At 44.1% G+C, this 16,510-nt stretch overlaps 1 protein-coding gene across 1 annotated transcript; it reads right to left on the reverse strand.

The window, feature by feature from the left end:
• Positions 1-13,036: 13,036 nt before the first annotated feature.
• On the reverse strand, positions 13,037-13,719 carry LOC148108603 (interferon alpha-1/2-like). The gene has a single exon (XM_087869693.1). It carries the CDS (start codon positions 13,598-13,600, stop codon positions 13,037-13,039), a length of 564 nt encoding a protein of 187 aa, XP_087725819.1. The 5' UTR covers positions 13,601-13,719.
• Positions 13,720-16,510: the final 2,791 nt, after the last annotated feature.

Raw genomic sequence — 16,510 nt, forward strand, 5'->3', positions numbered from 1 at the left:
CTCAGGTGAGAATGACAAGACTCTTACAGTGAAATAACTTGGTCAAAGTAATGTAACAAGCCATGGAGCCGGCCAACGCCAGCACAAAGATTCTCAACCCATCTGCTGACTTGGGAGCCTGCGCCGTGTTCCAGACCCCACCAACCCCAACGGCACTATGCAACATCGCTGCGAAATAATAATGGTAACAAGAGGGATGATAATTTGCTCTGGCGTTCCTTATTCAAGTTCACACCCTGTCTGCAGCCTTGAATTAAAGGAAGAACATTTTCTCCTCCCTGGACATTTCTTTCCTGAGAATTGAGGAAAACAGAATGGAGGAAGTGCCAAGTAGAAATTCATAGCAGATAATATGTACTCACATTTAGAAGCTAAAACCAATACTTTATATGCTAATGTGTCCCCAACCATTTAGCTTTATTAAGTTGACATCCTGCTTGTACAACTGTTGTCACTGCCTAATACAAAATAAAAATTGCTTGCTTTTAAATATATGTGCTGTCTTAAAACTTTAAAACCAGAGTTCTAAATTTGGAGATATTGAGGAAGATAAATACTTTAAAGAGACTAGATGAAAAAATAAATAAATAAATAAACAAACAAATAAATAAATAAATAAAGAGACTAGCTGCCCTGCTGGTAGTGTGATTCTGGGCTCAGAGTAAAGGTCAGGTCATTTGTACTCACAGGCTCGGTCATCTGAGTTATCCTTGTTACATCTACATGTACTGAGCTAAATAGATTATTAAATGAAAAAGCAGGTTACATGGGGTGCCTGGGTGGTGCAGTCGTTAAGCGTCTGCCTTCGGCTCAGGGCGTGATCCTGGCGTTCTGGGATCGAGCCCCACGTCAGGCTCCTCTGCTGGGAGCCTGCTTCTCCCTCACCCACTCCCCCTGCTTGTGTTCCCCCTCTCACTGGCTGTCTCTCTCTGTCAAATAAATAAATAAAATCTTTAAAAAAAAAAAAAGAAAAGAAAAAGCAGGTTACAAAATAACAAGTATAGTATCATCATATTTTCTACAAATAAAAATGCATGTGAAATGTCTGAAACGAAATGCACTAAAATGTTCAAAGTAGTGCTACTGGGTGATAGAATTTTCATTCTCTTATACTTTTTGAATTTTAAATATTTCTCCCATCAATATAAATTTATTTTAGAATCAGGAAAAAAATTAAATTATTTTATTTTTGAAATTTTAAAAAAAAGAACAATAAATATGGCTCCTTGTAGAGAGTTGGCTTAGGATACTTAACCACCTGCAGTAAATTAAGCCCCACCTCCAGTATGTATCAGAATCATCTAGAGGGCTTGTTAAAACACAGATAGCATGGCTTCACCCCCAATGTTTCTGATCCAATAAGTCTGTAGTGGGGCCCAAGTATTTGCATTTCTAACAATTTCTAGATGATGCTGATGCTGTTGGTCCTAAGACTCCACATTACAAACCATGCCTCTATTTCTTGATAGCCTTGGTGGACTTTTCACAGTTAAAGGCCTGGTCTCCTTGAGGTTACTGATCTCATATTTTCCCACAATACCATCCTAGGTGGGAGATAGCTGATAAGGAGAGTTTTGTCTTTTTCTATCACTGCCTTTTCACAGCAGCAGTTTTGATGGTCTTTCTCCTTCTTAAAGAAGCTGGATATAGAGACTATAATACCCCAGGTGCACCCCATGACAGTAACTGTCTTCTCAGGAAAATGACCCGAACCAAGTTTTTGTCTGGGTTTCTGTTCCTCATGCCTGTTGTGGTGTCACATCCAACCTGGAACCATAACATGACTGGATGAGGAATATGATGTGAACACAAAAGAAATCAAAGGATTCCAAGGTAAAAGATGGCAAACTGGTTCAGTAATCGAGAATTATAGATGTTTGGGAAATACAGAGGTTTGGGGGCATTCTTGGAATTGCCTTCGACTGGAATGAGTCATTTAGCCCAAGTTTTCTCCCCGTATCCAGTGATTGGATGTCATTGGGGGATAAAGGCTCAGATCCCTCACTCCACCTCTGAAGGGTCATTGCCGCTTCAGAGCCCTCCCCCCACACCCAGCTTTTGACTGAAGCCACGTTGTGACTGGCCTGCAACTCAGCTTTTCCTCTCTTCCACGTCCTGCCTTCTCTTCTCACACGTGTTGAGCCCATAGCCCTCCCTAATCAACTCTTTGCATGGCAATTTTGTCTCAGAGCCTGCTTTCTCAGCACCTGACTTCCAAAAGCATAACCCACAGACCTTCCATTTGGGGCCATAGAAAACCCAAATTCACATATTGTCTTGGTCAAGTACATATTAGCTTCCTAATATGTGTTATTATCTCATTCTTGCTATTTATGACTCCTTAAAATTTTTCACTTCACAGAAAACCCTTAGAGTCTGATTTGTCAAAATCTGTTTGCCCCTCCAGAGCAGAACTCCTATCAGGTCACAAACCACGCTGTACGAGGATGGACTACTTCTCTCTCAACAAAAGTATGACCTACTTCAGGGTGGGGAAATGACTTCTTACCTTTTTGCCTAGCACATTCTTGAACACATAATGGGACAATCTAAATACTGAATGAATAAAGACATTTAAAAGGCAGTGTCAACAGAAAGAAGAGATATATAGGGGCACCTGGGTGGCTCAGTAGGTTAAGCATCTGCCTTCGGCTCAGGTCATGATCTCAGGGTCCTGGGATTGAGCCCTGAGTCAGACTCCTTGCTCAGCAGGGAGTCTGCTTCTCCCTCTACCCCTCTCTTCTGCTCATGCTCTCTCTCATGCTCTCCTCTCTCTCAAATAAATAAATGAAATCTTAAGAAAAAAAAAGGAATGAACTTTTATAGAGAAAAGTGGTGGAGGGCATCGGGGTGTAGAGCTATTATAAACAAAAAGTCCTTTGGAAAAAACTAGGAGCTCAAAGTATAGTGGCTTCTCATTGGCTGAATTGTGATTTATCTCTCATTGGCTGGGCTTTTGCCAGGGGAGGTCCTCCTACTGGAATAGTAAAGTAGTATTCGCTTGCAAGGTCCATCTTTTCCTGTTGATTTGCAATTGTCTTTGAGTAGTAGCGATGGTAAGGCATGAGAGTTCCCCGTGTCCAACCTCTCAACTCCACTTTATTAAGTTTCACATGTTGTATAGAAAATCCATGGGGAGGGGGGTGGGGGAATGGGATAGGCTGATGATGGGTAGTAAGGAGGGCATGTATTGCATGGTGCACTGGGTGTTATACACAACTAATGAAAACTAATGAATCATCGAACTTTATATCAAAAACCAGGGATGTACTGTATGGTGACTAACATAATAAAAAAATATTATTATAAAAAAAAGAAAGAAAATCCATGTTACTGATCACATTATTGATTGTGATTACTGGCTTAGAAACAATATGTACAAAAATGTTCTGTCTTTTTATTTAAACAGCAAACATATTTATGGGAATCTAGAAAAAGTACATAATGCAAAATAAAGGGGAAAGGCAGGCTTTAAAATGGTGATGTCAGTCTAATACCAGTTCTGTGTTGTTATTTACTATCTAATCTGACCACATCACACCATCCAATATAATTGGTTTTTAAGGGAATTTGGGGAGATTTTTGTTTCCATCCCAACTTTAATAACTTTGTTCTCTGGTGTGTCTTTGCTGAGAAGCAGATTGGAATGGCTTAGTGCTGGTTAAAAAGGGGGGGGGAGGCTTTGGCTGTCTTCATTAAGGATGAACAGAACATGGTGCTATGTTAATTAACCAGATGCAATAAGGCATAGGAATACCTGGAGTTACTTTATTTCTAGAGGTTGACACACTGAGCAAACCATTCTAGTGACTGATGTTATTCTGCCCTCTAGTGGTTCAAATTAAAAATCCCTGTTTGACTACATTCCAGGAAAAGCTTTAAGGCAGGATTTTTATGAAATTTTCCCCTTAAAAGGACAACAAGCCAAAAATGAAAAACAGCATGGAAAACTTGATGTATATACATCATCAAATAATCGGAGCAGAAATATTTTGATCTCATCGAATTTCAGGTTTGCAGTTTTGCCCATTACGTCATTCAAAAGTTTTCAAAAACTGCAACATTTCAACTCGATTTAAGCATTCACAACAAACAGTGGAGTACTACAGACGCTTCCCCATGCCATTTTCTGAACAGAGTACCATATCTTCAAGCCTTAAGAGTGTAAGATTTTTCAAAGGCAGAAAAAAGGGACCATGCAATATATCCAAACACAAAGCTGACCAAGTCTTAGTATTCTAAGTGCTTTTTATACACTATTTCCTTGAAGGCACTAGGATCTTTGCTACTTTAGTTCAATAGCTTTCATCCAGTTCAGGCAAACACACACACACACGTATGAATGACACAGAATGGCTTCTGGACCAGCTAACCCAGACTCTCCCGGTGCTCACACATGTTTCAACCAAGGTGATTTATTGAACTTCTCATAGTCAAGTGGCACTGACTATGTCCCCCATTCTCCAGCCCATTCTCTCAAGATTATGTTCTCCTCTACTGAGCATTGCCTCACTCAGGACGGATGTGCTATTTCATGGTGCTTCCTAAACCTCAGCTTGCCTGGACATATTGCCATCTTTCTTTTGTAGATATGATGGAAAGAATAGTTTAAGAAGCAGTATTAGAATGAGATTGATATACAACAGTTGAGAGCTCCCCAGACCTGTGAGTCAAGCTGTGCAGTTTTATTATGCACAGTCTCCTTCTAATTCTTGTCTATAAAAGCATGTCCAGCTCTTTCCTGGTCCATGTTCCCAAACTGTTACAATAAAAATGGGGGCTTATCATTCTTTGACTTACTTCAGCCAAGGGCCAGTCAACGGCTTTGGGGATAAGGACGAGGAGGCTGGGGGAGGGAGATTATACTTACTATTGACTCATCTACTTATCTTAGTAAGTGGGGAAAGCATAATACTCAGAAATCAAAATATTCCTTAAGTCAAAATTTAGCCATCAATAGGAAATTTTCTCTCAGTGTGAATTTTAATTAAAAAAAATCAGTATCAACTCATAATACACAATCCTTATAAATCTTGCTTCTTCCACCAGGCTTAACGTTTGCTCCATTTTTTTCTGCCATCCCCTCTGCCCACATACATACATACACCTTCCTCAAGACAATAATTACAAACTTTACTTTAAGAAATATCCCATATTTTGTATATATCAACACAAACCTGGGGAGGTCACCTTGTTTTGGTTCCAAGAAAAAGACAGACATAGGGTTCTTCACCTGTGGGGGCTGGGTCTCCTGCCCAGGGCACAGGTGAGCACACCCAGCATACCCTTGCTCTTTTGGATCCATTCTTCCTACCTCTTCGGCCAAAATATTCCCTCCTGTCCAACATAAAAATCCCACTGGCTTGTTTTAGCTTCTTTCCAGTTCTGCTTTTCTTTCTAGGCAATGCATAATCCTGAACACACAGGATAAAGAATCAATCAGACAAATTCAGGATTTTCTTTAGAGAAAGTCCCTAAGATAAGAGAGTGAATGCATTTCCCCATGTTAGTAATTTCTGTGTCTGTTGCTACCTAATAAGCTTTTTTCCCTTTTGTATTTTTATGTACGACACATAACGATTATGTGTTGTTTGAATGAATGAATGAATGAATGAATGAATGAATGAATGAATGAATACAAATAAATGAGGAGTATCAGGATCTTGGCAGGAGTGGTGGTGATTAAGCACTGCACATGAACTGACATACCTTTGAAGATGCTGAAGATACTCGGGGGAGATTTTTCTTGTTCTCAGGCCATGTTCTCCAAGATTTCAGGGTGTCAGGGGAGGCCAGTCTGTGCTACAGCAGCTCTGGTATGGGGGAAGCCTCTCGGTGCTGGTACCATTCTTGGAGTCGTCAAAATAAACCATCTATTTTTGCCTTTAAGTGAGTTCAATCTTCATCTTCAAATAGACTTAGAGCTCCCTTAAAGCTAGAATATTTTGTTACAGCGTTTACGTCAAGTGTCTAGAGGCTCTCCCTCATCCTAAGGACTTAATGTGTCCATTGGTCCTGAACAAAAATGCTTCACTGAGATTCCACGCCGTAATCAGTCTGGGAAATACAGGTATTCCCGGTTTCTCATGTAGGTCTCTCCTGAAAAAGACATCACCTTTCTTGCACTTTATCTTTGCATTGACTTAGATGTTAAAAATTGAACACATGAACACATAACTTTTGAGAAATTGCATGCATTGTTACAAAATAAAGTTGTTATACATTGTAGTGAAAACATTGTTCTATGAAATATAAATACCATGTGCAAAATAAAATACAAAATTAAACCCGTCAGATAATTCATATGTCTCTGCTTCTAAGGTCACTATTGTTGATTCGAGGCTTTAGTTTTCGGTTGGTAGAGCACCTTCCAAAATGCGTGACCGCCTGGACTTTATGTGAATCATTTGTCACTGTTTTGTGAGAGACTAGTTCTCTTCCGTTTCTCTTCGGTTTTCTTTTTTCTTTTTTTTCCAAATAAAGGACAGTTTTTGTTTTTGTTTTTTTTTTTGAAGATCCTATTTATCCATCTGAGAGAGAGACAGCACAAGTGGGGGTGGGGGAGCAGACTCTCCTCGGAGCAGGGGGCCCACTGTGGAGCTCGATCCCAGGACCTGAGATCATGACCCAAGCCGAAGGCAGACACCCAACCAACTGAACCACCCAGGTGCCCTTTCCTTTCTTTACAGCTTTGTTAATAAGAGAAAGCACCTGCTGATTTTCACTGTGACAGTTGCTTAAACACAGAGATGTTAACCCACGTTTTCCTGGAAGTAACACCTTATTCTCTCTTCCACTTCACAAACAAGCTTACAGAGATAATCTCCTACACACAGTATCCCTAATTCTCATTCTTGTGTTTCCTCTTCAACCTACACCCATCTGGTTTCTGCCCCATTAATTCCACTAAACCAGAACCATGCCAAAGTCACCAGCGGCATCTGCTTGCAGGCCTACTGGGACAGTTCATCCACACCTGTCCTGCAAGCACCACTCTGAGACATATTCCCTTCGAGAGTCTAGTCCCCATGTGACCTTCCAACTGCACTGGCCCCTCCACCTCAGTGCCCTTGCAGGTTCTCCTCTGTCTGACCGTTAAATGTTGCGGGTCTGCAGGACTACCTTTGGGTCTCTTCTCATTGTCCACTCTACTTAGAAAATGACCACACCCACTGCCCTGCCCTCATTCCCAGATACTCAATAAAGAATCCCAAATTGACACCTTCCTCATGGCATTTTTGTAAATTCTAGACACACATTCCCAACTGCCCGTAAGACTTCTGCATTTATAGGTCTCCCAGGCACCTTAGAAAGGACATCTAATATTATTTTTCCTTTCCAGCATCATTTGTATCTAAAGCTTCTTGTGTAGGGGCTTCTGGGGTGGGGGGCACAGTCAGTTAGGCATCTGACTCTTGATTTCTGCTCAGGTCATGATCTCAGGATTGTGAGATGGAGCCCTGGGTCAGGCTCTGCACCAGGCCTGGAGCCTGCTTGAGATTCTCTCTCTCCCTCTCCCTCTGCCTCTACCCTTGTCTGCCTCTCTAAAAAGATAAACAAATAAATAAAAATAAATAAAGTTGCTTGTGTAAGAACATCATTTTCCTTTGCTTCTCTTTGTAGTTTTTAAGAGAATTGAAATAGGGATGCCTGGGTGGCTCAGTTGGTTAAGCGTCTGCCTTTGGCTCAGGTCATCATCCCAGGGTCCTGGGATCCAGTCCCACATCCTGCTCCTTGCTCAGCAGGGAGCCTGCTTCTCCCTCTGCCGGCAGCTCTCCCTGCTTGTGCTCTCTCTCTAACAAATAAGTAAATAAATAAAATCTTTTAAAAAATAACATAATTGAAGTAAAATAAACATTAGTAGCATTTTCATGTTTCCTTCCCTAGGAGACTAAGTTTCAACGCAGCAGGAACTACATGTGCTTTATTTACCTCTAGGTTGGTTTTCTTTTTTTTTCCCATTAAAAAAAAAAAGATTTATTAATTCATTCATGCATTCATTCATTTGAGGGGGGTGCACAGGGAGAGGGAGGAATCTCAAGCAGACTCTCTGCTGAGCATGGAGCTTGACCTGGGGCTTGATCTCAGGACCCTGAGATCATGACCTGAGCCAAAATGAAGAGTCTGACGCTTACTGACCAAGCCACCCAGATGCCCCTTTTTTCCTTTTTTTTTTAAGATTTTATTTTTAAGTAATCTCCACACCCACCGTGGGGATTGAACTCACAACCCTGAGATCAAGAGTTGCCATTCTACTGACTGAACCAGCCAGGTGCCTCAGTTCACCTGTAGTTCTTGACCACAATTACACATTTGTCATTTAGATACTCTATTTTGACATATACTTTGAATGGAATGAAAGAGTAAATAAAATTCTACTATCTGTTCTTCAATAACATTTACAAAACAATTTGGATTTTGATTTTGGAGTAAACAATCCAAGAAGATTCCTCTGACAAGTATTTAATATATAAATCAAAGTGCAAATTTAATAATATGAAAAGGTAAACACGTTTTGTAAATTTTAATGCAGCGAAAAGATAAACAATTTGTTATATATAATTTCTGAATTCTATAAATATCATAAGTGCAAGAAGAAATGAATAAATAAATTAAATAAGTAAATAAATACATAAGCAGGAAAGCATCAGGGCAGTCATCTCTTAGGCATTAATGATCCTGAAGCTGGATTTTTTAATATTCTTGTGTCATACTATTCACGAAATATTTGCTGAGTTAAATTCCATAAGTTCTCTACTAAAGCAGGAATGAGAGAGCCCCTTGCAGTGACCAGACATAGGTGCGTGGGTGATAGGGCACATTCGTCCCTGAGAAGCATTTCGAGGTGACCCCAGGTCTGCATCCCTAATCCCTAACCTATCTGCACGTGGGCGGAGGAAGACAACGATCCCCTGATTGCCGCTCTGACAACTTCCCAGGCGCAGTCGCTGTACTTCTTCTCTTCCAGGTGCGGACGGATTTCCCGGAAGTCCCTCTTCAGGGCGGGTGTCGGGCGGTCGGTTCCAGAGCGGATTCCTCCCGTCCCACCGCCCGCAGCTCCCAGGGGTCCGGGTCTGGCAGCGGCCGACGGAGGCCAGAGCGCAGCTGGTCCGGCAGGGGGCGCTCCAGGCAGCCGAGGAGCGCCGTGTGCGGCGGGGGCTGAAGGTCCGCGGGAGCCGCTCGCGGAGGACGGACGCGGCCTGAGGCTTGTGCAGCCGCCCGCCCTCCGCCATCTCCCGCGGGGATCCGAAGGCTCTTCCGTCCTGCAGACAGAAGAGAGCGGACAGTCGGCTCCCTTGCCCCGCAGCACGAAGTGCTCCCTGCTCACCCGCGCGTGGCTCTGAGGCCGGGCACAGCCCGAGAGCCCCCGGGCCGCAGGGGAGCACCCCGAGGGCGCGGAGCAGAGGGCGCAGGACGGCCGCGGGGAAGACGAGGCTGCTGCAGGCCTGGCCGGGCTGGGCGCCCGGAGAACCCCGAGCCGCGGTTCTCTGAAGACAGGCTTGGCCAGCAGGGCTCTTCAGTGGGCAACGCCGAAATGTTCCTTTTCTGAGCAGTCCTCTCTGCTTTTACTGCCTAGTTTTAGTTTTCACTGAGGTCTTGCCCGCATTATCTAGGAAGCTGGCACCAACCTAGACCATGACTTGCACAACAGAAGCTCATTCTCCCAGTGAACTTCCGATGGGTCCATCCACGTGGGTTCTTAGCAGTCAAACGAGAGCCATCTTTACCCTGAAACGGAAGTGGTGTAGGAACGTGAGGCCTCACACACACACCTACACACGCACCAGTTTTACTCTAGAAACGTTGCTCCTCTTTGTGTGAGGAACAAAATGGGGCCTTGATTCTGGACTAGGTTTTTACCCTCCTTTCCTCACGCGGGGAGACGGGCTCCTTCGTCTCGACGGATTTGTATCTTGTTGGGTACTGACCAGACCAGCTATGGTAAGACGCTCTCTAGAACCAGGACTGGGCTTTATTCAGTGTTATAGTCACAACAGAGGCTTATGGTTATGAGTGCAGGAGTTCTCCGATGTTCCTCTTCATTCTAGAAGTAACTGATGCAGGTCCCTGCAGTGATGGGTCCCTTGGGACTCAGGGTCAGGACTAGTACAGACGCTGTCCTTTCTCTGGGTCATTTTGTAACCGGTCTACACTGCTCCTCAGGCTGTGCCCCTGCCCCCAGCAGGTGTCCTGGTTCTCGTCTGGGACGTGGACGGGTGAAGATTGTGTTCTGCCAGGCACACCTCACTCACAAGGTAGTTACCACCTCTAGGAACATTTTCCTCTGGAGTGACTGAGTGTCTTCCACCCGGGCTCTCTGGGACTCACTCCCTGAGGGCGGGCTCACCATGTCCTGAGGACTTTAGGTTCCCCAACTGTGCAGGGGCTGGTTTCCTTGTGAGCAAAGCCATTACTGCCGCTAGATCCTTGCCCTCGCCCCTGGAGTGTTTGTGCGGGGATGCGAGCTCTCAGTGCTGACCTCCTCCTCCTCTCCTGACCAGGCATCAAAAGTGTCAGCAGCCCTCAGATGCTGAGGTGAACGTTTGTGTTGTCGACCTAGAGGAAAGACCCAATTGTAATCATTTCACCTTGAGTTGTGAATATATTTATTTTGCCACCACAGCTTTTACTTTTCAATTTTTTCATTTTTTAAGTAGGCTCCACACACAGGGTGGAGCCCAACGTGGGGCTTGAACTCACAGTCTGAGATCAAGACCTGAGCTGAGATCAAGAGTCGGATGCTCAACCAATTGGCCACACAGGTGTCCCTATTGTTCAGTTTCTTCTTAAACTCCTGAACAATTGTTAGTCTCCCCTTTGGAATTCAGTTACTGAAGCGTAGGACACAGAGTTCTGCATAATTTTGTAGAAAGAGACAAACAATATTCTCATATATAGCTGTAGAAGCAAAATAAGATGATACCTACCACAATTTAAGTCATTCCTCTATGGAACCTGTGATGCTAGGTGCCTTAAAGGGCATGAGTTCACTGAATATTCACGATATTTAACAAATATGTTAAATCTGTTTTTACTCCTGAAGAACACACAACACACTCTTGCTCTATGGATTTCCATGATTCATGTTATATTTTCAGCTGATTTTGACCAATGTTTTTCTTTGTTCTGAATATTAAGAAAGGGAATGCCTGACCCAGTTTCCCCCGGTCATTTTTTAAGAAAATCTCTCAGTCTTTATGTGCATGAGAATTTTGTTATCTGGGGATCCCCCAAAGATTGTGATATTCATAAACTTAGGTAACATTACCAGTGAGTAACAGAAAAGAATTCTTATCATAGCAAACTTCCTAGGAAACGAAATGTGGCATAAAGCTTCTGTAGTAAATTATGGTCGCAATGACAGGAGGTAACCAAATTAATAAATCCAGACATTCCAGGAACATTTTTAATCAGTAGTAATAGAAAATTTCATGAAGGTTGAATGAGTTATCTATTCCTGCCCAGTGAATTCTTAAAGCTGAACAGCTCGCTGATGCAGAAGGTAGTAAGAACCAAGGCAGGATACACCATCGTAAGTAGTTAAGTCACAATTCAGTCTGAATATAATATTAAAAACATTAACGTGATTTGCCAGAACATCAATTCCATGGGTCACCCAGGAAGAGAGAAATGACATAAAAGGGCAAATTATGCGCAGCAAAACTGACCCACATTATTCCCAGATCCCATGCTGTATTCTTCTCCACTTCAGAGGCACTGATTTCCCTTATTTCTGCTCCCACCTGCTCCAGTGTGGTCTCTGCTTATGCATTCCACCAAACCAACCCTCATGAAGGGCAGCAAAGGCATCTATTCTTCTGACATAGCAGGCAGTTTCAATCCACATCTTCCAGGAATCCACTGATGGTCACCAAACACACTTATTTCCTTAAATACACTAATCAGCATCCTCTCTCCTTACCCCTGTACTGTATGGCCACGAGTCCAGTGTCTCCTCTGTGGCTCTTCTGTCCCGTCCATTTAATGGTCGGAAGCACTCAGAATCAATTTTTTCAAAAGATTTTCTTTATTCATTTGAAAGAGAGAGAGACAACCAGCGAGAGAAGGAACACAGGCAAGGGGAGTGGGAGAGGAAGAAGCAAGCTCCCAGAGGAGAGGCCTGATGTGGGGCTCAATCCCAGGAATCCAGGATCACACGCTGAGCCACAGACAGAGGCTTAACGACTGAGGCACCCAGGCGCCCCTCAGAATCAAGTTTATATGTTTCTCACGCTGCACGATTTCACGGCATGACCACCTCTGTTTCTGGATTTCCCTGCTAGATATGGACCTCAGCCATGGCCTTTCTTGTCAAATGCCGGCTCACCTCTCCCCTGACACTGGACATTTGTGCCTCCACGACTACCAGTCACCTGTCGAGGGTTCCACAGCTTTCATGTGTACTTGCTGACCTTCTCCATTCTAGCTGCAGGTGAGAGAATTCACTTCCTTCCCTTCTTCGCAATAACACTAAGTATGGTGATTGTTTATAAATTCCTATGCCTACAACAACCAAAGATATAGATACCTGGAACTGTATTTCTTACGTCCTAGAGCCTAAGGACAACAAGCAAGTTGTCTTAGAGGAAGTCCGTCGTTATTTCCGATGTTAATGTAGTATGATAGGTGAATGTATTCTGCCGTCCGATTTCCAATGGAGTTGCACAATTGGACTTGCTGTTACCCTATCAAAACACATTCTGAAGTAAAAATTCATTAAGAAAAGAATAGTAAACTCATAAATATAAAAAATATACTTTATTCTGCAATGTAAAGACGCACATAATATTGTATGAAAAAATCTAATCTTATAAGTATTTACATACATAAATATTTAAATAGATAAATAAACATGAGCATGGTCATCCGGACGCGACTACTGCTTGTGGGGTTGACATGTTCTAGAAACACTGGAAAAATCGACTCTGTTCATGTCACCAGGACAGCAGAAATGAGAGTCTTTGACACGGCCCACTCCGTCGGGAAAGGGTGATATTCTCAGTCAGAGAGATTCATTTCCGTGTTGAAAAGGGTCTCATTTCTTGCGCCTTAGTCCTTCTTGCAAGATCGTTGATGAAAACAAGGAGCTCGTGATTTCTGCTCTGACAGTCTCCCAGGCACAAGGGCTGTATTGCTTCTCTTGCAGGTAGAGGGAGATTCTTTGGAAGTAGTTCCTCAGGATGGAGTCCACATTCATGCCGGGAGTCTCTCCCACTCCCGCCGCCTGCATGGGACAGGCTTCCAGGGCGCTCAGCTGCTCAGAAAGTCCCGAGCAGAATTCCTCTAGGAGGGTCGTGTTCCAAGCAGCAGATGAGGCCTCTGTGCAGAAGACGTGGAAGATCTTCTGGTTCATCACATGCACGACCGAGAGGGCTTGAGCCTTCTGCAACTGCTTACCATCAACCACCTCCTTGGGGAAGGCAAAGTCACGTGTGTACCCGTCACAAGAGCTAGCAGACATTCTCTTCATTTGTCCCAGGAGCGTCAAGGCCCTCCAGGCAAACAGGCCATGGTTCTGAGGCAGGTCACAGCCCAGAGAGCAGAGGGAGTTGCCGCTGAGCACCACCAGGGCCACCAAGAAGGAGAAGGGCAGGGCCATTGGGGATCCTGCAGAGGCTGCTGGCCTGGCTGGGGTGGGCAAGTCTGGGAACCGTGGCTCTAGGTTCTCTGAGCATCTTGCCTTGTGCGTGTGCCTTAAGTAGGGGACTTAGGAGTTTTCAATTTCTGAACGTTTCCCTTACTTTCTACTTCTCTTTTTGCTTTCCTTAGGCACTTTCTACTTGGGTTTAGAGCATGGGTTTCTCAACCATGTATTATTTTTTTCGTCATTGTGTCTTGTCTCCAGAGTCTTTCTGGATGCTTTTAATTCAACCTTCCAAGAAAACTTAAGAGCATGGATACACAATTTATAGAGAGAGAGAGTTGTGTATTGTATTTCTATCTGTGCTTTATAGATTCAAGGAAAGTGTCAAGTTTATCCAATTCAGGGTTAAGATTGACTAAACACTTTAAGCTAAAAGTTCAATTTTAAAGCTATTGATGCTGAAGTAATAAGGAAATTTGATAAGTGACTTATAACTTCTTTACAGATATAAGTTATAACATAGAAAGTACATATGCAAAGTAACAACTTCTGAAAAGACAGAACGATTTCAGTGGACTTAAACATTTAAAATCATTCCAGATCACTAGAATCACGTGAAAACTTAAATGATTTACTTAACATCTGGTTTTAGTGTACTGAATTTCAGTGTTGCCTCATAGGACAAAATCATTTTTCACTTCACCTGCTACTAGACACTCTTGAAGGTATTGTCAAAATATTTTTTCTGTGTACCACTAGACAATTACTGATGTGTTGGACAAGTTTTGTAGAACTAAAGAGTAAAATATAATTGGTATTTTGTTGCCAAAGCCCACATCACATCAAAGCTCTGACAAGCAACCACCACAAGACAGCCAATGGCAGCTCAAAAGTAAGCAAGGATCACCTCTCCAGGTAAGACATTGAGATCCAGGAAATGATGGAGAGAAACTCTTTCAATCCTCAGTGATTGGTCTTATTCCTGGTTTGTTGCAAGGATCTTGCAGACAGTTTGTGTGTCATCCAAGCATTCTATGTCATTGTTTCTTGTATAAGACCCAAGAAAACCCAATGAGAGACGATAAATACTAAGGTTGTGTTAGACCGCTCCAAGGCTGTGCCACGGCCCCTAGCAGGTGGCCTGGTTCTCGTCTGGGACGTGGACGGGTGAAGATTGTGTTTTGCCAGGCACACCTCACTCACAAGGTAGTTACCACCTCTAGGAACATTTTTCCTCCGGAGTGGCTGAGTGTCTTCCACCCGGGCTCTCCGGGACTCACTCCCTGAGGGCGGGATCACCGTGTCCTGAGGACTTTCCGTTCCCCAACTGTGCAGGGGCTGGTTTCCTTGTGAGCAAAGCCATTACTGCCGCTAGATCCTTGCCCTCGCCCCTGGAGTGTTTGTGCGGGGACGCGAGCTCTCGGTGCTGACCTCCTCCTCCTCTCCTGACCAGGCATCAAAAGTGTCAGCAGCCCTCAGATGCTGAGGGTGAACGATTGTGTTGTCGACCTAGAGGAAAGACCCAATAGGATACGTTTCACCTTGAGTTTGGGAATGTGTTTATTTTGTCACGACAGCTCTTACTTTTCCATTTTTTCATTTTTTTTAGTAGGCTCCACACACAGGGTGGAGCCCAACGTGGGGCTTGAACTCACAGTCTGAGATCAAGGCCTGAGGTGAGAGTAAGAATCAGATCCTTAAGGGACTGAGCCCCCCAGGCGCCCCTATTGTTCCAATTTTACTGAAACTACTGAACACTCGTTAGGCTCGTAATTGCTGAGCGGGGCACGGGGAACCCGCTGATTCTGTCTCTCTGGTGAAACTTCCAACAAAAAAACAATGACTTGGAGTAGTTCCTTCAGTCTGCGTCCTTCTGTGAGGCATCTCAGTGTGGTCATCTGCCTGGTGTTCAGAATGCAGGGGCCGAGGCCCAGGCTGTGACGTCAGGGAGAAACAGCCTTCTTGCCTCTCCTTAGTCATGCTATTGCATTTTCAATTTCAGTAACCACACCGAGAAGATCTGCATGACTTAATCTGTCCACAGTGCTTTACTGGACACACCCCGACTTGCTGCGCCTGCCTCCTCTTCTACGTCATCGCGAGGATCATACGAAAGGAAGTGAAAGAAAGGCCAAGGGGCTGCACCGGTTTTCTCTATCACTTTCAAGACATCCGTTTCTCTGTTTCTCATTTCAACTTTCCTAGAGAGCCAAACATGACAGTGGTGTGTGGGGGAGGGGGCAAGACAGATGTTCCGTCTGAACGTCACAGAAGTGAAAAGAGTGGCCTCTCTGCTGAGGAAATGCCAGAGTGTGCGTTAGCAAAATTGGATGCGGCAACACTGGGGAGGGTCAGCTCTGGCAGAGGGGGAGCATGAAGGCTGCACCGAGTTACCCCAAGTCAGGAAAGTGGCTGCCTCGACCAGAGGCTCACACGAGACCAGCTCCTGGGGCCCCGGGCAGCCCTCAGCTTGGCAAGACCAGCCACCTGAGTTTTCTTTCATTCAATCCACATGTGCTCAGCAGTGAGGAGAGATGAGAGGAGTCACACCAACCAGCTCACAAGAGGCTGGCGACCAGCACCCCAGCTGCTCACCCTCCGTGGAAGGAGAGAGGATACTCGCCCTGCCTGAGCGCTCGACCTACTTGAGAAATCCACTCAGGCCAGGAAGCTTGCCTTGATACACCTAATATTAAGGCCAAGGGAACGGAATGATCCTGAATGATCTGCTCTTCCTCTGGATAAGAACAGTGATGATGACGTTTTATGATGATAACACTAAAGCTGATTGCAGGCTAACTCTTCTGAGATCCTTGAAATCCGTAACTCTATCTTCTCAACATCTCCGTTTGGATCCGGCGTATTTATACAGCTGTTTGGAGAGAAGTTGAAACCCAGAGGAGTGAATTATTCTGAAGGTAACGA

This window comes from Ursus americanus, chromosome 18, assembly GCF_024610735.1.
Source record: "Ursus americanus isolate L20-20 chromosome 18, mUrsAme1.1.p, whole genome shotgun sequence".
In the NCBI taxonomy this organism is placed as follows: domain Eukaryota; kingdom Metazoa; phylum Chordata; class Mammalia; order Carnivora; family Ursidae; genus Ursus; species Ursus americanus.

Excerpts from the sequence above, each read along its gene's own strand:
- LOC148108603 (XM_087869693.1), bottom strand. The coding sequence starts at position 13,600 with ATGGCCCTGCCCTTCTCCTTCTTGGTGGCCCTGGTGGTGCTCAGCGGC.